The sequence below is a fragment of the Botrytis porri genome (assembly GCF_014898465.1).
Source record: "Botrytis porri strain MUCL 3234 chromosome Unknown BPOR_001, whole genome shotgun sequence".
NCBI classification, from domain to species: Eukaryota; Fungi; Ascomycota; class Leotiomycetes; order Helotiales; family Sclerotiniaceae; genus Botrytis; species Botrytis porri.
The window spans coordinates 3,084,359-3,106,413 of NW_024066075.1; the positions used below are offsets into that span (position 1 = coordinate 3,084,359).

At 41.4% G+C, this 22,055-nt stretch overlaps 5 protein-coding genes across 5 annotated transcripts; 2 read left to right on the forward strand and 3 right to left on the reverse strand.

The window, feature by feature from the left end:
• Positions 1–582: 582 nt before the first annotated feature.
• On the reverse strand, positions 583–2,253 carry EAF01_000842 (uncharacterized protein; the record flags this gene model as incomplete). Its single annotated transcript, XM_038909092.1, has 4 exons — positions 583–868; positions 1,538–1,678; positions 1,751–1,836; positions 1,999–2,253. The coding sequence occupies 4 exons, from the start codon at positions 2,251–2,253 to the stop codon at positions 583–585; spliced, it is 768 nt and encodes a 255-aa protein (XP_038775998.1).
• Positions 2,254–3,828: 1,575 nt separating this feature from the next.
• EAF01_000843 (uncharacterized protein) lies at positions 3,829–9,497 on the forward strand. The gene is made up of 4 exons (XM_038909093.1): positions 3,829–4,207; positions 4,430–7,062; positions 7,116–8,786; positions 8,851–9,497. Exons 2-4 carry the CDS (start codon positions 5,756–5,758, stop codon positions 9,086–9,088), a joined length of 3,216 nt encoding a protein of 1,071 aa, XP_038775999.1. The 5' UTR covers positions 3,829–4,207; positions 4,430–5,755; the 3' UTR covers positions 9,089–9,497.
• Positions 9,498–12,885: 3,388 nt separating this feature from the next.
• Positions 12,886–14,496, reverse strand: EAF01_000844 (uncharacterized protein). The gene is made up of 2 exons (XM_038909094.1): positions 13,896–14,496; positions 12,886–13,844 (listed from the first exon to the last, which is right to left on the reverse strand). Exons 1-2 carry the CDS (start codon positions 14,119–14,121, stop codon positions 13,210–13,212), a joined length of 861 nt encoding a protein of 286 aa, XP_038776000.1. The 5' UTR covers positions 14,122–14,496; the 3' UTR covers positions 12,886–13,209.
• Positions 14,497–14,827: 331 nt separating this feature from the next.
• On the forward strand, positions 14,828–15,847 carry EAF01_000845 (uncharacterized protein; the record flags this gene model as incomplete). The annotated part of the gene is made up of 1 exon (XM_038909095.1): positions 14,828–15,847. One exon carries the CDS (start codon positions 14,828–14,830, stop codon positions 15,845–15,847), a length of 1,020 nt encoding a protein of 339 aa, XP_038776001.1.
• Positions 15,848–16,626: 779 nt separating this feature from the next.
• Positions 16,627–17,826, reverse strand: EAF01_000846 (uncharacterized protein; the record flags this gene model as incomplete). The annotated part of the gene is made up of 1 exon (XM_038909096.1): positions 16,627–17,826. One exon carries the CDS (start codon positions 17,824–17,826, stop codon positions 16,627–16,629), a length of 1,200 nt encoding a protein of 399 aa, XP_038776002.1.
• Positions 17,827–22,055: the final 4,229 nt, after the last annotated feature.

The window sequence follows — 22,055 nt, forward strand, 5'->3', positions numbered from 1 at the left end:
CTTGCTGATCATTGGGAATTGAACTTCTTTACAGTCTTGTGATTCTTAAATCTCTGTGAAGCCATTGACTGAGAGAAATTACCAGGGAATAAGATGCAGTTGGTTTAAATAGAGAAAAGCTCACACCATCTTGGAAGAGTCTCCACTGGGAGTCACATTTGGGTATGTTGGATAATGATTGCTGGAATATCTGGAGGGGAGAGGGAGATAGATCTTTTGTTTATTCGATTCATTTTGTTTCTCAATTAATAGGATCTGGATGTGATATCTGCGAAAGGAATTCTGTGCACTTAAGAAGAGTGAGGATTGTGTGGACATGGTGGATGTGGTAAGGGAGAGACGAGTAGAGGTAAAAAGGAGAAAGGAGAACAAACAGGAAGAGATAAATGAAGTGAGAATTCACTAGACAGGTCTACAGATAGTAACATGGTCGAGACGTGTTTAAAGAAAGATAGACCCCAATTGCACATTTCAATAACTCGGTCTGTCCAAACTCCACGCGCAATTCGTGTATCCCAGTGCTTGGTGGTAACTAGTACGCCAGCCATGGTAAACAGTCCTTCCGTCATCAAGATGATACCATTAAATAGATAAAAGAAAAATTGAATCCTCTACCTCTGCTTCGCGTTCTGTTGCCGCTCGGCGGAGGGGATCGTAGTATAAGTCACAGCGAGCGATAATCCGCTCATTCTCAGTAGCATAAGACATTCCAAGCTCACCATAACATGAACAAGTGCGCCCTTCAATACTCTGAAACCTAATAAGATCTTCCTCTCGTTCCCGCAGTATGTCTTCGAGGCCGCTGGATAAGTCGCTTTTGAGTTGCAATTTGTCCAATAGAATCCCCCAAGACAATTCTCTGCCGTAGCTGTACAAAGGGCATTAGCAATTGTGCAGATATGTGAAATACGGTAAGGTATTCTTAGATATATAATCCAAATTGAAAGTAGCGCGAAGACTTTGGGTAATCCAGTCAGCGGTGGCGGTGGGGCTCTGTTGTATTTCATTGCAAACAAATTTAGCTATATCTATGCCTAAATGTTTCAAAGCGGCCTTGAACCAGAAGAATGTTACTAATATGTGTAAAAGAAGTGTCGTTAACAATTTATACCCTGTTGCTCTGCTTTGGGATGCTGAGGGGTGGTAGAAGACAGTTCTGCTAAGAAGCTATGAACATCCATATTGTAACTCATCATGCAATGAATAAAATATATCTTATCAGATTCTCCGATTTTCCTTACGAGATATAGCCCTATAGATGGCGCGACCCAATCTTCTGTTATATCATGAGGACAAGAACGGAAGAGATGATCAATCATATCCAAGTCCTCGAGCTTCATTGTAAAAGTTAACGCAAATCGAAAATAGTCGCTTAAATGGGAAGTGAGATTCAACCGATCTAGAAGCAATCGAAGTAGTCCAATAAAGAAGCTTTCGGCGGGTTAGGCGCCGAGGACTGGCTACTAAACGCGTGCTGGTTGTGAGCCGACACAATCCTATGAATCTAGAAGAAGACGGATCCTCGCTGACTACGAACCGTTCGAGAAACATTCGGAGCACTTCGATACGAATATCGCAAGGCACCTGGACCCGATTTTCACTGTGTGAGAAGCCGAAGGGGACTCTGCCCTTTCCATAACCGTAAGTCCACGTTCCACATGCATATGACCCAAGATCACTATGATTAGATGTCAGACGTATGATCGCCCCAAACTCTCAATGACAACACAAGAAAATAAATTCGATTGACTCGTTTTGTATGTCTCGGAGCTCTACATCAGCTCCTTCATTGACGAGAAATTTACATGTTGATAATTGCCCAGTAGATGCTGCGAACTAGAAGAATACATTAGCATGAAATACGATAAGCCGCCCGAAGCTGTTTCGTAAATAATACAGGAGGGAGTTGCGCCGTTAGCAAAGTCTATGTAGATGATCGGCCAGCCCTAATAATCCGTGGTAAAATTGTATTCAAGCATGGAGGTAAGAAAGACGTACCATCAAAGGTGTTCTACCATATGAATCAGTATCACGTGGAGAAGCGAGACCTTCATCGAAGAGATATCGAATGGCATCTGTGCGTCCACCTCTACAGAGTCTGAAGATTGTCGAATCGTCTGCAATAGCTCTGTATGCTTTCAATTCGGGTTTGAAGGTTTTACCCGACTTCGAAAGAGCAATTCTGACACCCAGGCTGACACCACATAGTTGTAGCATACGAGAGGGATGCATGGTCAAATTTGTGCGCGACATATAAGTGTCGTCTGCGAACGATAAAGTAGTGATGTAGATATTAATGGTTCCAAAAGGTGTGTTAATTGTTGAAAGGCTGCGTTCTACATTGTCCAGAAAGACAGACTTTCTCCGTAGGCTTCTCTCAGTGGGGTTTGACAATGTAGAAAATGCTAAATCCATAGCTCTCTCAAAGCCGAGCCTCATGACAGGAATCTTGATGTTGCATGCAAGAGTTCAAGCTTCCACTTTTAGTGCATCGAAGTTTACGTTGCTGTCTGGCGGATCTCTTGATGTGGTTTCAACGATTTTCGGGGCCAATTCATGCAGACCGAGCTTAATTCCATCCAACATACTCATGAGCTACTGTTGAGATTTACAAGTTTGTATGGACAGAAGTCTAGATATGTCAGGAGCTTTCAAACACGCAATCGAGGAAGTACTGACCGAGAAGAATTTTGGCAAGCCAGGACCAAGGTCAGTTTCGCGCTGTTCAATCTCGACTGTAACCTCTGTAATTTCTCTATCTTTATAACTTCCTTCATAGCGCGCCATCTCTTGATCAACCCGGTGGTGTCTGTATTTGGGAATACGATTTCTTGACTTAGATAGTTGAGAGATTCAAGAACTTCAGAGCAAAGCCTCAGAGCCTCAGTCATCGAGTTAGTATGATGCACAAACTGGTTCCCCACAACCGTATATCATCAAGAACGCTTGATAAAGCACGTAAATCTTTGCATATCATTTGAACTTTATGAGGGGCTTCTTGGAGAGATTCCCAGAGTGCACAGGCTTTCTTGATAACATCTGCAAGCTGGATGGCAAAACCAACAACCGAGAGCACGCTCGACACTCCAGCAAGTACTTCCAAACTGTATAGTAAGTTTCGGAGTGATGCAACAATAGATATAGAAGTATTAGCCGCTCTTAGAACGGAAGGAATTCATGTCAAATTTCATAGTAACTGAAGTGAGCTGAAATTGCGACTAGGGATAGTAATGGTAAATGGGGAGATAGATCAGGCTTGGGGTAACGATCAGTGTAGTTTATGCATAGCCGCCTCCAATATGTTACCAGCCACTCATTTACCGATGAAAGTTGTGCAAGAGGAGGTTGAAGCAGGCATAGCCCATTTCTAAGTTGTTGTAGCTCACTCGAGCCCGCTTTGAAAGCAGTCAGATTTCTGCAGCAGATAATAAGGAGGAATCGACCTTGTCTATCTTATTGATCCCGTTCAATTTCAGCAGTTTAATGCTTGATAACGAGACAGAGATTCAAATTCCGATCTAGGTATGTAGATGGCATCTCACACTCACATTCACATATGGTCTGCTTCCGTCCTTACCCGAGTAAGAATAGAACTTTTCGTTACACATTTACGACTCAACTTCGTTGCTGTATGCTATCAATCTTGATTGTTCAACAATGAAAGATCAGAATTTGCAGCCAGAAGTTGCAGATGGAGTTGCTGGACTTTTGAGGTGAGAAGCCGCATAGGCATTGCATTTCTGTCGAATACGTTAGCACGACCGCGAATATTTGAGCATCAACCAGATTATGTAACCAAGGACCGAACGAGTAGAGCCTGGAAGCCTTGCTCTCAAACGAGTAAACTTTGAACAATCAACATATCCTTACCATTTTGCTGAAAAGACTACAAGCTTCATTCATATATTGTCATTCGCGATGACATGCTGCAAGACGACGAGTTCTAGGAGAAGTGAAAAAGATTTATTAAGGTTATGCAAGGTAACGGTACAGTCTTTCTTCAAGATTTCGCCGCTTCTCAACGATCGCACATGCCACCGTATCGACATCACAATAGGCACATTTCGAGACGATTGCCCCCCTAAATCCTTCGATATATCCCCGTTCACGCCAACCAGCTGAACTCTAAATGCAACTTATACCATTGACAATATTAGTCACAGCTCACGAACCATCTTGGAATCGACAATAAGCAACATCTATGGTGGTATGTGGATTTTGTATACCGCGGCACCCAGTATCTATCATCTACCTACATGCCCCTGCGTATGCCGATCCTTCTCTCAAAATAGCGACGAAAGTTTTCTATGTGATGGCTTCAGTTATTGTTCATCCGGTTAGCATGGAAGGCTGAAGGTTGCTTTCTCCCCTCACTAACAGTTGAACCTGCGGATTGATGGAAGTGGCTGATATTTATCGGCATGGGCAGACGACAGGATTAATTGTGAATATGCCATACCTAATGAGTCCTTGATATGCTTGAACGAATTCTCTACACGCAGATCCCGACACCAGCACTTTTGATATCTGCAAGATGTCAAATAGTGGTTGTTATTTTTACAAGGCTGAAGTTGGCACATGTCTTACGTTAAATGCCTCCCTGGATTATGATTAGGTCTTCTTCTGGTCCTATGTCGGTTGGATCTATTTGATTCAAACAAGAATTGGTCTGCACGTATTGGACATTTGACATGGCGGTTGTTTCTGGGTGATTTGAAGCACTCGTTATTCTTGCCCACAAACTGAGTTCTCTCGCAAAGCTCTAACCTTTGACTGCTGTCCCAACAGCGACATCAATCCATGACTCTATGAAGATACTTGGGGTACCAGTCACTTTTGATAGATGCTATCATCATTCACATTCATTACTAGAACGAACCTGCAGAATAATACAAGAACCCAAGAACACCACAATCAAACAACAGCGGAGCGCTCCCAGATTACCGTCTACCATTCGACTACTGGGCTGTTTGTCTTTGCAGAAAGGGTTCGAGAGGGTTAGCTCCTCATCACACGAAGGACGTGGTCTGCATACATTGCTGGGAAATATTCGAGGGTTAGATTCCCTTGAGCCTTGTGCAGCTCTAGCAGAGGCAGGCTCTATATTGGCATCGCCATATTGACGATAATTTCCTTTCCTTTCCCTTGTTATATTTGCGTATCAAACGGATTGTAGATAGAACTATGCATACATTACGTGACTTCGAAATTGTAAACGCGGTTTGGATACCGATGCATGGAACTCGGAAGGAAGGACACAAAGCTCGGTAATCTGCTCTGCTCACTCGGTGTCGGAATCGGACGATTCTTTCAAATCTTTCAACTCTACAGAACAACGAGTGTGCAGTGTTCTTGCTACGAAAGTGGTTATTTTGCACCTCTACGGATTATGGAGTTCCGATGATACGGTGTGGGTTAGGAACACATTATCAGACTCGACTCGATTCAGCACTTAGCAATCACCACCACCACTACCACAACAAATAGGCAAGTCATACAATCAGATATCTAGGTAATGTAACACCAAAATCCCTCCCAATTTTTTATTTCCTCATCGTCTTATACTTCTCAATTGTTTCAAGATTCTCATCATTATTTTCATGGGAAATCATTTCACTATTCAATTCAACTCAACTCTCCTCTCTCAAAGTCTTTTGTGTCGCATTGTATGGTTTGATGCCAATCCATCGACTCAATTCTCGCTAAGCCTAAAGAAGCGCGCCACTTTAGCAAAATCATCGACATTCCCTCAATTATGCCTTCAACTCCACAACCAAAAGAACACCCTCCTGCTCGAGATGCGATCGCGCTCGAGATGAAAGACAGCTGGAGCCCCGGTGACGATCGCAGAGATAGAGGTAGAGTCGACCGAGGAGTTATTGAAAGACGGTCGAGAAGATCAAGGTCTCCCACGTCACGTCGGCCGGACGCCGACAGGACACCCAATACCAGAGATCGCAGTACTGATAGGTCCAGGCCAACACAAGAAGTTGAAAAGCCAGATCGTAGTCCAGGCCGCAGAAGGCCATCGTCTCCGCGGCCATCAAAAGATATACAAGAAGACGTATTGAAGCGCAATCAAGGCAGGGAACTACTATTAGAAACGCGAGGCTCAGAAATAGTAAAAGGAAATACAGTCCATTCTCCTCAACAATTAAAACGAAGAAAGAGTCGCAGCCCATCTCCGAGTCGCAGCCAACAAAAAAAAATCCGAAGGAATTCTCGCAGTCCAGTACGGCACAACGGAGCTACGAAAGGGCCCCGGCGAGATAGGAAGCGACGAAACCGGTCTACATCACAACATCGACATCGACAATCGGAACCAAACAGAAACAATCAACGCGAGGAAGGAAACCCAAGAAATCGTAGAGATTTTGGAAAAACCGATAAGCGTGGGCGATCTCCTGGCCAAAACCGCGATAAATTTGAAAAGTCTCGTCCTTCATCAGCCTTAGACTACGACGATCCACCGACGAACCGTAATCAATCCCCCAACAAAACTGTCGAGCAAGAACAAAAGGACGGAGGAAACCCAGCACCAAATCTATCTGAAAATAAGGAAAGGAAGCGAGACCCTTCCCCATACTCGAGCCGTCGATCACCAGAGGCAGATAAATACGAACATAAAAACCGTGGTCGTCGTCAATCTCCTCGTGCACCGAAAGGGCCAAAGGGAAATCGGAGACGGTCCCCAAAGCGAGAAAAAGGACGACCTTCACGAGACGAATATCGCCCTAGTAATAAATCTCGAGGTCGACCTACATCGGCAGCTTCGGGAGCGAATAGTATCGAGGTCAAATCGGATAAGATGGCTAGCAGAGGATTCTATGGTAATCAGCAAGGGTACAATCCAAACCAACAAATGCAGGCTGCATTTCCTTTAAAACCACAATTCAACCAAGTTCCTCAAGGGCCTCAAGCTGATCCACGGCAATTTTCACAATCTCCACAACATCAAATGACCCCAAATTCATATCATGGTTCACCTCAGGCACAATCACCCTATTCTTCTGGCCGGGGAAATTGGAATGGCTCACAGCAACAACAGTTTTCGCCCTCCTCGTAAGTTTTATCATGTTAGGACTAATAATTTTCCAATCTGACGAGACATGCAGGCAATTTCAACAAAATTACCAGCAACAACCGGAATATGCTACTCCTACTGGCCCACAAGGCCAAATGTATGGCAATCAAGCCCAATCTCCTTCTCATCAAGGGCCTCCCACGGGGCCAATGAACAATAACTTCAGAGGCAACCAACGGAATTTTAGAGCGAACAATTTCAACCCCCGAGGTAGTCGTGGCAACCAGTTCAATCCTCAATGGAATCCTCCTTCTGGTCCCTCCGGCGCCAGTCGCGCCCAGTTCACCAATTCTGGTAATGTTACACCTCAGCAAATGTCACCGCAACAACAGTTCCCACAGCAGAATTCATTTGATTCGGGTCCAATTCCAATGCAGAATCAGGTGGACGAAAGCGAAGACTTATTTAGACCCTCAAAAGACCTTCAGGCTGAGGATACTAGCAAACAGAATGATGAACAAATGCCCCCTCCTAGTCGACCACCGCCAACAGGGCCTCAAAGTCAACAGAACTCCTCAAAGTTTAGTTTTGCTTTCAAAGGTCCAGCTAAAGCGGCAACTACTCCGAAGCCAGAGATTTCTCAAAAGCTCAATGCTGTACCAATCAAGCGAGATATGCAAAATAGCCCTCGTGGCCCTGCAGCGGCACGGAATATTCCTACAGAGCCAGCATCTGCCAGAGCACAACACGCATTCCGCGAACCACCGCCTCCTGTTACGCGTAAGGTCAAGAAGATTATGCAACGTTTGAAGCCAAAGCCACAGTTATTACCCGAATACAAGGCATCAGATTCTGTGTACTATCGAAAACCTGGTAACGAATCTGTGGTAGGATCTGGAACTTACGGTAAAGTGTTCAAAGCTATCCACGTCTACACCAAGAAGTTGGTCGCTCTGAAGAAGATACGCATGGAAGGAGAACGCGACGGGTTTCCTGTGACTGCTGTTCGAGAAATCAAATTGCTACAATCTTTGAACCACCCAAACATCGTCACCTTACAAGAGGTAATGGTGGAGAAGAACGATTGCTTTATGGTTTTCGAGTATCTATCACACGATCTTACGGGCTTGCTCAACCACCCATCCTTCAAGTTAGACGCAGCTCACAAAAAGCACCTTGCTAAGCAGCTTTTCGAGGGTCTTGATTACCTCCATCGACGAGGTGTTTTACATCGGGATATTAAAGCAGCAAATATCCTTGTTAGTGATGAAGGGCAACTGAAATTAGCAGATTTTGGGCTGGCTCGATTTTATGCAAAGCGAAGACAGCTGGACTATACCAATCGTGTGATCACCATCTGGTATCGTTCACCAGAACTTCTCCTTGGAGAGACACAATATGGTCCTGCAGTGGACATTTGGAGCGCAGCCTGTGTCTTGGTTGAAATTTTCACTCGCCACGCAATCTTCCCCGGAGACGGTGGGGAAATCAGTCAACTCGAGAAAATTTATGCTGTGCTCGGAACGCCAAATAGAAATGATTGGCCTGGCTTAGTAGACATGGCATGGTTCGAACTTCTTAGACCTTCTGCTAAACGATCCAATGTCTTTGCAGAAAAATACAAGGAACGCGTTACACCAGCCGCGTTTGAACTTCTAGATGCTATGTTTCAATATGACCCTGCCAAGCGACCTTCTGCTTCTGATGTTCTTGAGCATCCATATTTCACGACGGAAGAGCCAACTGCAAGACAGGCTATCGAGTATGTTATATCCTTCCTTACAACCTTCTTTTATAGGTGATCATTAGCTAACACCATGAAATAGACTGAAAGAACTCAAAGGCGACTGGCATGAATTCGAATCCAAAGCGTTACGCAAAGAGAATGAACGCAAGGATAAAGAGGCACGAAGGGCGGCCCAAAAGGAAAAGGAGAAGAAACGAACTGCAGAAAGTGAACCCTGTTCTGATAGAGACCCAAAGCGAGTAATGATGGCACCCCCAGATATACCACCGCCATCTGCCATTACTAAACCCCAGGAAGTTGCCGCTTCGAGCAACTAGACCGCTTCCACTGCGCTCCAACATAGTAGGGGTGGGATAGTTCACAAAAATTCGCTTGCAGGACTGTACATTTGGAAGGAGCGCTTTTGGCATTCAGGAACCAGGTGGGATAAAGCCTTTGTAAGATTATTTATATTCATAACGTAATGGGACGCGAAATGCTCTTCATGGGATGGGTTTCAGATGAGCAGTCTAGGAGATGAAGGTGGAGTAAGAGCGGGCGTTCGGTGATGAGGAACGGGTAGGAGAAATCCATAATTATCTTCATAACATTGCGCTATGCATTAGGAAAGCGAATTGAATGTCCCTTTCCAGTTTTGTTACTTTCTTTGGGAAGGGGATGAGTTGTGGATGAAGATGGAGATTTCTTGTAGTATAGGTGCGAATGCTACTATATTCAGATATTGCGTCTTGAAGCGCTTCATGTTTGACGTAAGTGACATGTGAGATGACATAATGTCACTTTGAATCCTTCATCTGTTTTATCACAAACAATCATATCAGGTTAAATTCGATTTGAGTAAATCAGTACATTTAGCACTTGACGGTCTTTAGATACATAACATCTCTTCTTCTGTGTCTCTCTCTCGCTGACTACAATTGTGTCTACTCTATCCCACCCTGTGTTATTGATCTCACCCTTTCTTTGCTCATTTCTTTCTCATTACTTCTCTTTTTCCTTTTCTACCTTCCCTCGAGTACATATTTAGCCCTAGGTTTCTCGAATTCTGCTATTGCGCAGGGTCTACTAATTGCATTTTCCTTCCGTCTCTTATCTCTTGCGTTTCTCTTTACTTTGTCTGTTTCTGTTTTATACTATGAGGAGTGGATATACATGATCATACAGTTTCACATAGTGTAATGAGGATAGAGGAGTAATCATTTTGATTTTGTTGTTTCTGTTTATTGTTGTTTTGTAGCAGAGGAAAGACAGTTACTAGGTAGGTAGGTAGGTTATGGAAACGAGGAGAACGAGTGAGATTCTGGGAGAGTGAGGAAGAGTGAGGAAGGAAAAGGGGAAGGCTACACAGTTAAGTAATAAAATTAGGTCGGGGAATAATGGTGTATTAGCTACGAGTATAGTATCTAAGATATTGACGTATCGATTGAAATTCTCGAGGAATTCCAAGCCGAGATAGTGAAAGGTGGAAAGTCGATCTATGTTTTCTAGTAAATGAACTCAGACTTAAAACATGCAAGATTCAAACTAAGCAATAAAATCAAGCAGACAAAGTCGTTTGGTGTTATAATCGCCTATGTGATCGCGGATGAAGCAGAACATAGAACTTTCTAGTCGTACAAACAGCATGTAGGTACATAAAGGTACTCGTATCGGCTGGGTAACTCAACCCAGAGAACAAACACAGGCACGATTCGTCGATTTCTCAATCCTCGAATATTCCTCCAAGGCTGTACTTTATCTGCACAAAACACGCGTTGCATGAATCAAAAACTCAACATTTCGTACTAACAAACCGACGACAGCCGATATCATCACATCTTCAATATCTGTATCTGGAACATCGAAAACAGCTTATACGCAATCATCCTAACACTTACCTTTTATATCCCAATACTAACCTCCCACCACGCAAACCACTACATCTTAGACGACCGCAAAGACCAACCCTTCGTCTCCAAAGCATTGAAAGCCGGCTTCGTATACGAAATAATAAAAAATACTATTTCTCCAAAGAACTTGAGATTATCCGCGGCACGCGGAAATCGTCGATGATTTCCACGCGGCGGGGTTTCTTCCCGGATGAGAAATCGTAGTCAATACGCCTGTGATCTGGAGATATGAGGATAGTGCGCGGAAAAGTGGATAGAAAAGTTTAGTGAAGCCGATGATTGAGAAGGTTGAAAAGTTTAATAGTCATCCTGGGTGGATGGGAAGGGATAATATAATGTGTGAAATGATGTGATGCAGCGTTGAGTCACTTTTTCGTATCATGGTTCTGGGAGATGGGTTTTGTTGTGTGATATGTAGGGGGTTTGTATAGGGATGGGTTGTGAGTATCTTTCTCTTTAATGTTGATGTTTTATTCCTTGCTCGTCTGTCTGTCTCGGTGGAAACTATATCAACGGACATGAAAATCTCCCAACAATCCGTTCAATTAGCATTCTCTCAGACCCAGTCCAGTCATCATATCCCAAGCACATGATTATGGACCCGCGGATCTGGGAAACGATGGAATTAGATCGCTCTTTGAGAGACATCGCTATGGACAATTCTGCGATCGCAATGGGGTGAAGCATGCACTTATGGGAAGAGCTTCTTTACCGATGCGTAAAAGAACTACGATGGAGTGTACCCTGACTCGTCGTGATTGTAATCCTCTATCTAGATGCAGAGAATATTGGTGAGGGCATTGATGGTTGGAGTTGTGATGGGAATGGAATGGCCAATTCATTTGTTTATTTATGCTGGTGCTTCGAAAAATTGCCCGGCGTAATGGGAGTCGTGCAATATGCGAGGTTGCAAAGTAACGCTTGTGGAACCATGATTAGCCGAGAAAATTGAGACTTAGAAAGTAGACCTCCGTTATGTGACTTCAGTGATGGATGGCAAAAATATCGAGTCGCCCCCAACTTATTGATCGGTAACACCTTGCTTTAGGAAAATCGAAAACGACCTCGGGAGTCCCAAGAGTCTTTTGTGGCTCAAACCGGTGCCCTTGAAAACAGGTTTTGGTGTATTGATCAGATGATCGATGAGCACCAATCTTAGTTAGCAAGATTACAAGGAAGATAGTCGGGCACTCTTTCAAAAAGCCTAACCTACCATCTCGCATGAGTTCATGACTTCCTACTTCTCTCCTTGAATTCAAAACACCAATGTGCATGTCTTGGTTAATATCTATCACCTTTCATATCTCACTACCACCGAACTTTGAGACCGGCACAGTATCGGTTGAAAAATGGGAGGACGGCGCAGAGCCATTGAGAGAAAAGCATAATCTTCCTTCCCGTGCTCCTTCCGTCGATTCTTCCGTTTCTCTTACCGTTTTCCCGTGGAAATCCAAGGCACCTACGTGTATACCTGTTGACCCAGCACTTCCCAATCACATACACACCACCAACTATCACCAACAAAACCAAGACTTAACATTGGTCTCCTAGTATCTACCAGCTTCTAAGCACCATACACCCTTGCCATGAAGGTCCCAGCCTCGGAACCAATCCTCTCGTAATATTCAAGCATGTGGAGAATTTTACAATTGAAGTAATTGCGAGATCTGACATTGCACGCCATGAGTCAATCGGGGGCTGATGAGATTAATATAGGCACAGTCATTTCTGATGCTGGAGATCGAATACGGATCTAACTTGTGGAGAGTGGATTGAGGAGCGGACAGAGGCTCCATGTGGATGGAATATCCGCCACGCCAAACTCGAATTCTTTCCAAAGCCAAGAACATTTCGAAATTACATAACAGTATCATACTATATTTCGAACGTTACTAAATGTATCAAAATCATGAGTCATAAGCTCTTTGCACTTTGTTGAGTGGAAATTTTTAAATTTTTGAGAGATTGCTTTGCTAAAGAATTTTGAAAAGGGGCTATTCTCTTGGTGTGTCAGCTTATCATCCCAATAAAGATGGCAACCACCATCTACAGAAACTTAAAGGAGAGCCGTAAGCGATGTTTCACAATGAAGAAATCACCGAAATGCATTGGTTCTGCGTGGTACACGTTGATCTAGTATGCTTTTGCAGAGCTGGAATCGAGTTTTCTCATGATATTCACCTTAAACAAAAGGGGCAGTCCCGAAAATGCGGAATTAGATTTACAGAAACAAAACTCATTGACACGTTAAATTATAATAAATAAGCTCGTGTCTGTTGCTCCCTGACTACCTCAAGCGTGGCTAATGATTGTAGAATCGCTCCAAACTAAAAACCACTCTATAATTACAAGAGAGAACAACAGACACGCAAAAAATCTTTTAATACATGACGAAACACTATAACACAGATTGTGGCTAGTATGATCCTCCTAACTGGGTATCGAAATGGCGAGTGAAAACCCCAATGATTCCGAGGCACAGAAAGAAATGGTCTGGTTGATGGTGGGCGTGAAAGGGCAATAGGGTATTAAATCTCATATCTCATATCTCATATCTCGTAAATCCTGTTTGCTGGTTTCTGGATTCCTGAATGTGCTTCCACCAGAGGGTGCCACTGCTGAGACCCTGAGGTCACTGCCGTGGTCGTGGAAGGAGCGAAACTTGAATGGCCCATGACTGCACTCTCTGGATGGGTATGTGGAGACTTTCGCTGACGAAGGAAGCGCCCCAAAGCAAAAGCTGCGGCGACAATGGAAAAAAATGCAACTACAGAACCAATACCAATTCCTGCCTTGGCACCTACACTTAGCTCGCTAGAAGATTGTGTGCTGACCGGTGCAGAAGAGACTGTTGGCGTTACGAGAATCGAAGAACTTGTCGAGGTGCTTGAGGGCTGATCTGTCGTACTACTCAGGGCAGCGCTTGAGGCATAGGTGGAAGTCGTGGGATCAGTACTGGCTGCGCTTCTCACTGAGGTCGTAGCCACAGCAGATGAAGAAGGGGTCGATACGATGTTATTCTTCCCGGTGATATTGACAAACTGACTTTCGAAAAGATCGGCTGTGCCGCTGTTAAAGATGCCGAAAAAGAAGGCATTCCCCGCGTTCAGGTCGAATTTTGGATTGCCATTGGTACCACTCAGATCAACTTTCCATATGAATTGGGTAAAGCTTATCATCTCTCCTAATGGTCGTGAGCATAGTTAACTAAAATTACCATAGTCAGAGGACATACTCGAGTTTGGAAGATACTGGAACTGTGGCGTCCCGCTTTGCCAAAGAACCAAAGTTGTGTTCTTCCATATGGACTGCCACTGAACAGTGAGCTCGGTACCAATTTCAAAAGACCCCTCGTATTTACGAGGATTGGTCTGGTTGTTAGGAAAGATAAAGTCGTTGACGGTGGCAGCATCGCTTGTAAACGAGCAGGCAAAGAAAACAAGGAGCGATAACCAAATCATAGGAATTCTTAGCACAATTTGATCCGGAAAGTCTGTTGAAGATTACCGTCGTTTGTGTGATAGATTTTTGACTTTAGAGACAAGGAAAAAGAAAAGAAGATGGAAATAGCTTCTGGCGTAGCAGTAGGAGTAAAGGAAATGAATGCTTAGAAGTTGCTGCGATAAAAAAAGAAAACACATAACAGGAAAGAAAATTTGTGTGGCACACCTTGCATAAATGCTCGCGCGAAGCACCTTCAACAATCATACTGTGCTGACGATGCGAATAGTAGTTGAGTTGAACATAGGAATCAATGCAGTGTAAGCGCCCATCCGAGACTTGGGGGTAGTCGATGCATGGACTTCCAAAACGCTTAGCCAACAATCAGCTTATTCATCGGATATCATTGGCCCCAAAAATCTCGGTACCAGAGTGCCGGGACAAGCTACTGGGTAAAATTTGGATGATTGGCTTAGCCGAACCAAGCGATAAACCAGCATCTTCGGGCCGGACTGCCTCTTTAGAAAGGTTATCTCCCTACGCCCTGGCGCCACAATCGCCCTGCTTCAAACAGTACAGTAAGGCGAGAATAGTATCATACATAGGTCAGGGGGCAGGCTCCAAGTTAATAAGTCTACCCGTAGAACCCCAAATATGTTTGTGCTTTCTTCACTTGAATTTATCACACAGAAATCGCTTAGCTCAAATTATATTGAATCCTGGAATATGCTTCGCCAAAAGTCTTTTAGATCTCATACTCCTGTTCTCTTTGTTGTAGTTTTCTTTCTCTTTATCTTAATCTCGGCCAAATATGACTACTTCGTCAACATCGGCTTCAGTGTCCCTTCTGGTCATTCCAAAAGTTGCAATACAAGGCCGATACCTACTGAGCCTTCCAGCACCCAAGTACTTACCTCCGCACCCATATCAACACCTACAGCTGCCGCATTCCCCGAAAAGATATGGTACAAAGTCGGACCACAAGGTGTTTCTGCCGAGGCTGAGAGCTTCAGAAATCATTGTCTCGATCTAAGCCCTTCATACGAATACGAAATTCTCGACGATGAGGCGGCCAGCGAATACGTCTACAAGTGGTTTTCGGATCGACCAGACATCATCACCACATACTTCTCACTCTCCGTGCCGATCCTCAGAGCGGATCTGCTGAGATACTTAATTCTGTGGGCCGAAGGAGGAATGTGGATGGATTTAGATGTTTCGTGCGATGAAGTACCGATACATCGATGGGTGCTGAAAGAATACCGAGGAGTTGCGAATCTTGTTGTCGGGTTGGAATTTGACTGGCCATGGGAGAATGATAACACCCTGCACGCCCAGTTTACGAGTTGGACGATAATGGCAAAGCCTCACTCTCCCCACATGATGCAAGTCATCGATGATATCTTGGTGGGTGTCGACGAGGTAGCACGACAACACAATGTCTCGCTTGATGGTATACAGATGGGTATGACACCTCAGGTGGTAGACCTCACGGGTCCCAAGAGGATGACATGGAGCATTGTGAAGAGTTTGAATCGGATTCTTGAAAGAGAGCTCGACGACCGGGATATTACAGGACTGAGAAGTGCAAAGCTTGTTCACGATGTGCTGATATTACCGGGAAATGCGTTTGCGGCGAGTCAGAGTAACTTTCCAAAGGATCAAGGGCCGGTTCTGGTAACCCATCATTATGCGGGAACATGGAAAAACAAGCTGGGTGGGGAGGAGAGGAAGCCGGCGGTATGAACTGGGGCTTCATATCATGCTTTGGAAACGAAAAACGAGTATATAATAAAGCGGCAATTCGCGGAAGAGGATAAAAGATAGACATCATAGAGAGAGCCACTAACGCCTTCGCTCATACGCGGAAGGAGCTGGACTCTCCGAGAATATTACCTGGAGGATTCTGACGCTCATGTCGAGAGAGGAACCTCATAGCTAGAAGCAAGAAGTTAGCACTAACCTTCTTTTGCTCTTGCTATTAGTTACCTATGCGAGATGGGTATTGGTGTGGGTCGAGATTTCTCTGAGGGAACCCCAGCAGACAGAGCTTGTACATTAGACGTTTCCTTGAGTTTCGCTGTACCAAAATGTAGAAGTGATGATTCGTTTTTCTCAGCCCAAATCGAAGATGCCTACAAGGCTATATCGCTCTTGTGAATGTATTTGTATTAATGAGACTGAATAGCCATCGTAATGTGGTCTGTTAGATAAGCGCAGGCCACACAGGTGGTGCAAAGCATAGCATGGGGTGCAGATCACATGGGTAGTGGCAAATGTCAAACAATGCCTGTATTGAGATAGATATAGGCGATATTATTTGAATCAATAGATATAACAAGTAAAATGCACCTTATTCATAGAGAGCTTGTTTATGACGAGTGATAATTCAAAATAATGATTGTAACTAGTCACATGACTATCTTTTCCCCAAAGGTTCTGTCAAGCCTTGCGGATCGTAACAATAAGCCAAGGCCCTAACTTCATACTAATTGCCCCAAATTAATCAGCAAACATATCATCTTCTACTTAAGAGGAACTCCAATAAGATGGATGTCATCGTTGGCGTTGAAGTTGATTTCTCTGAGCACGATAGACCCATCTGCGCGGGTGGCCTGGATCCAAATACGCTTGCTGAGGAAAATAATACATTCGTATGGTGGAACAGTATATCCCTGTGTACGCGAAGTCTCTTCGTACTCAGTGAAGGAGGAGGAATTGGTCGCTGTAAATTGATAGTTAAGACTAACATCCATGCCGAAACCCTTGATACCAAACGAGGCAGAGATGGATACCCCTGCGGAATGTGTCATCTCCTCCGAGAGGGTTTTACTGACACCCTTTGTGACTGTGGTGGAGTCGTTAATCAAGCCTCCGCTGTCATTGGTGTGCACCGTGTGGGCATACCAAGCAATTTTTCTGGCGAGAGCGCAGAATGGGTAACTGATTGTTCTAAGGCTTGCTGCGTCCGTAGGAGGGAAGAACATGGTGAAAGGAAGCGTGGCTTGGCATTGATCCATTTGGTTGAATACATCACCACTTTTCGGGATATTGGCTTTCGTGAAAGATGGTGCAGGAACATTGAAGTCTTCGAACTTTTTGGGGTTTGGTAGGACGAGAACTTGGGCGAGCCCATTGTTGGGCTCGGACCAGCTGTTATTGGCGCGGAAAGTCTCGGACGAGATTGGGATGTTTTCTCCCCCGTTCACACCGGTAGAAGGAAGACCAATGTCCCACACAGAACAATCTGAGGAAGCTCCCGACTTATGATCATCCCAAACCTTTGCTTTGAAGTAGTTCGAGCCTTGAACTAAATCAGAACGAACGCACCAAATCTTGTCAGTGCTAGGGGCACTCCAAGATCCTACACATACATCTCCAAGTGAGACGTACCCACTCGGTGCTCTGGGTCTCCAGAAAGATCCGTCATGATTGCCTCCGCTCTTCAAGTCACGCCAAATCTGATCGTATCCAGTGGGGCTAGCGACTGCTGCTTTACCGGTAGAATTTGGGTTGTTCCCGACAAGAAGAACAGCATACTTGCCATTCCTGTCACCATAGGAAGAAAACCCAATAGATCCTAGAGGGCGCAAGTTTCCCTGAGATTTCGGGTGGTAGGCTTCAAAGTCCATTGAGGCCCCGCTACCTTTGTCGTTCCAGGCCCAGTCGAAGGCTGAAGTCATGGTGACTCTGAGGTCGCCATAGTCTCGTGTTGCGTTTGGCATGCTGGCTTTGAGAGGTAGCAGATGAACCGAAAAGATATTTTCAAAAGTGAGTATATGAGATTTGATGAAGAACTATACTGAGGGGGGGAGAATGCAGCACTTGTTATACTTTTTCTTTGTACTACTGAGAATATCAATCTTGCTATTGATCTGATGTTGATCTGAATCAAGAAGCGCTCTTCGGCTCTCCACAAAGACTTCCTTGCGTTTCGAATAGCAGTACAAGACTTTTGTATGTGATGTGTCAATGAATCATGGGTGTGATATAATACACAGCAGTGTGCATGACCACCAAGAGACACTGTCTTCACTACGACTAATAGTCGTGAATTCGACATATAAACGATAGCATAAGCCAAGCGGGCATGCCATGAGCCCGATATCACTCATTGCTGCCCAGTTATAGCTGATTTATTTCTTGCATCGTGTTGCAAACTAACAACGGAAATGTCACCGTGAAACAGTACTCAGGAAGTTCCTACGTCGAATCATGTTCTTTTATGCTGCCAACGTTCACAGCCCTCGTAATACGAGGTCGTCTTTTTGGAAGTCACTGCATTCTTCCCAGCTAAAGTTCAATTGTAACTTGGAGCTGCACTGCCGAACATAATACTCAATAGATCAAAGTGCAGTTATCCCTATGATCGTGATCGGTTATTCCCGGGAAAATCATGCTGCAGTTGAGTTGTGTGCTTGAGTATCGGTGTTCAAACTGTTGAGAGGAGTCTTAAGGTGCATGTGTAACGGGATGAAAGATTTTGTGGCTGGCTGGGTTATGGCGAGAGACGATGGTGGGAGTCGTCGAGGATCAAAGACGTGCATTTGTGTATGGTACAACAGATAAAAAGGTTCTTGGCTGTATTATGTGTCGACATTAAAAATACCCAAGAGATCCGATCGGAGCTTCGGAATAATGATTCGATATTGTACATACCTTTTCTTGACAATGTCTTCAAACTTAATTTCATCGACACCTTGCGCCCATCTACAACAATATACATAACTAGTTTCCCCAACTTTTTTTTAAATTAATATTTTTAAAGACAATATTATTAGTCCATAAACAATTGATTATATAAATAATACTATATTAAATTGAGTCAATTCATTAATAAGTATATGTATCAATGAAACTAATCATATACTTTTTATTAATAATAAAATTAGAATTCTATTATATCTACTTGTTTAGATATAACTATAAAGATTTAAATCAAAAATATACTTACTATTAAAGAAATAGAAATCAATCTGAAATATAAGACAAAAATAGCTTCGAACTTTAATACAATAATGTAATGTAGTTTATCATCGAGTGGATTATATCATCGAGTGGGTCATTATAAATACATACAAAATTCGTCTGTGTGTAACCGTGCACTTTCTTCATTTAATAATATCATTTTATAAAATTTGAAATTATGAAATCCAATTATATAAATATTATAGAAATCTAATTTGCTTTTTAAAATTCTAATTAATATAAAAGTTGTTATTAAAATAATATTTTTGTAATGAAAATCGTAATAATTTATGATTTTTATAAAATATAATCTCAATTTTCATATAAAAACTAAATATTTGTATAAGAAATCTTTTCTTATTAATAAATCTTTTTTCTTTTTTAAAAAATATTGATTAATTATTAAAATGTAAATATTAGGAAAAGGCTAATTTTAATGTATTTTGAAGTGGCCCACTCGATGATATGATCTATTCGATGATAAACTACATTAAATAATTAATAGTTATTTAGTATATATTTTAAGAAGATAAATATTTAGAATATATATAGGAGATCCAATATGTATACTTGATAATTGTTACGGGAGCTGCCTCTAGGGTCACGTGGAAGTGTCTAGAGATCTCTCGAGGTGGTTTAGACTAGACTTCAAGTAGGAATTCAATAAGGTTGTAACTGGTTGTAATTCTCGTAACTATAGTATGAAACTAATGATTGATCTTGAGCACGAAGCTCTATATTGTAATGAAACCCATTCCCTTATATAGATCTTCGTCCTACTTGGACAGCTGGGACAGCCGGGCGCTCCTGGAGCGCTGTCGTTCCTGAGCTGTCCATCACGGGACACTAATCCCGTGACTCTTGGTGTCCTAGCTTATTCTTTTGTCCTGGGGCTAATCCCCTGGGACATTACTAATCCTAGTGAAGCCTTCTTGCTTACTGTGTTCTGTCTTTCCTAGGACCTATTGTCCTGGGAACTATGTCCTATGTTTCTAGGGTATCCTATGACTAATACTATATACGTGCCTGAGGCTCTCCTGGGTGCCTAGCGTCCCCCGGTATACTGCAGCTGAATCACCGAGGCTTATAGTACCATTATAGCCTATACGTTGGTGATTCTACAGCCTGTTACTAATCCGTTGTAACAATAATAATATAGATAAAATTATTGTAAAACTCTATAATATTATATTTTTTATATATTAAAATAAAGTTTAAAGTATTTTATATTAATTATATAATATTAATATATACTAATTGATCATCTTGAGAACTATAAAGTATTTAAATTATATTAGAGAAAAATTGAGAGTATAAGTGGTATAAAGAAATAATAAAATTTAATCTCTATAATGAAATAAGACTTAATAAATATTATAGATTGATTTGTATATTTAAATAAAAACAGGAGTAATGAGCGAAATAGAATATATATAAGACTATTTAGAGAATTTTTTTAAATCAATATATCAAAGCTTTTATTTAAAAGAGAGTATATTTTTATATTATTTATATATATACATAATTAAAGAATATATAGCTACTATTACCTTTTATAATATTTGTATTATATAAATATTTAGAATTTTTTATATAGATTAGATTCCATTATCATATAATGTTTATTCTATATCTTATTCTATTCTAAGAATGAAGAATATATTAATTCAGTTATTTATTATACTTTGATAAAATTTATTAAAACAATAGTAAAAACGAAAGGGATAAAAACATAATATTTATGATCTTATTTATGAAATCTAAGTTATATTTATAAAAAAGAATTTTAATAATCTAAAAGAGTTTATATATTAGTATTATAAAAGCAAGTACATAGATTTTAATAACTATTAGAGCCTTTTATTTATAAATTATTAAATAGATTGAAATAGAGTTTGAAGTATAAAAAAAAAGCTAAAGTATATTCTAGAAATGTTAAAATATATATAGTATAATATTAAAAAAAATTATTATTATTATTATCATTATTATTATTAATATTATTAATAATATATTCATTTTAATCTTTTTTTTCCCTTTTTTTTCCCTATTTTTTCTTTCAAATTTTCTATTTAACTTCTATTATATATTATTGTTGTTTTTAATAAATATTAATTAAATCACTTAATACTATTATAATATTAAGAGGACTAATTATAATAATAATAATAATAAAAATTTAATATTATAAGAAAAAATTCATAAATTCTTTATAGTCTTTATATAAGAAAGAATATTATTATAATATAAAACAAAGAATTCTTTACTAAAAAAGAGATTCATTATTATTTCTTCATTTAAAGTTATAATTTATTATTTTAAAAGATTTAAATAATATATGAAAGCTAGTCTAAATATAGAATGATAAATGTAACTATTGGGCAGACTTGGTAAGATGTATATACATAATATGTATGAATAAAAAGATTGTTTTATTTCTGTTTATTCTTTTTGTATAAAAAGGGAATTACTATGTCTATATATGTATACTATCTCTATTTATGTATTTCATATGTATATAAGGTAAAGCGTGATATGTAATATCACGTTGTCGGTCACGTGTTCCGACAGTAACAATAAATTTTCTTTATTAAAAAATTAAATTGAAATTAATAAAGAATATGATTTCAAATCAAATTTATAATACATATGATTTGTATATTAAGTCGACCACCCTACTTTCAGGCCACCCCTGTTTTGGGCCACCCTTTTTGTTACGACGACATCTAACATACCGAGTCACCTGATCAGAAAGTCACGGGATTAGAGATTCCCACTGGATCCCACTGCTCCCACCTGGTGGGACACGATGGGATCAATGGGACAACAAGGAACGAAGGTCTATATAAGGGAATGGGTTTCATTACAATGTAGAGCTTCGTGCTCAAGATCAATCATTAGTTTCATACTATAGTTACGAGAATTGCAACCAGTTACAACCTTATTGAATTCCTACTTGAAGTCTAGTCTAAACCACCTCGAGAGA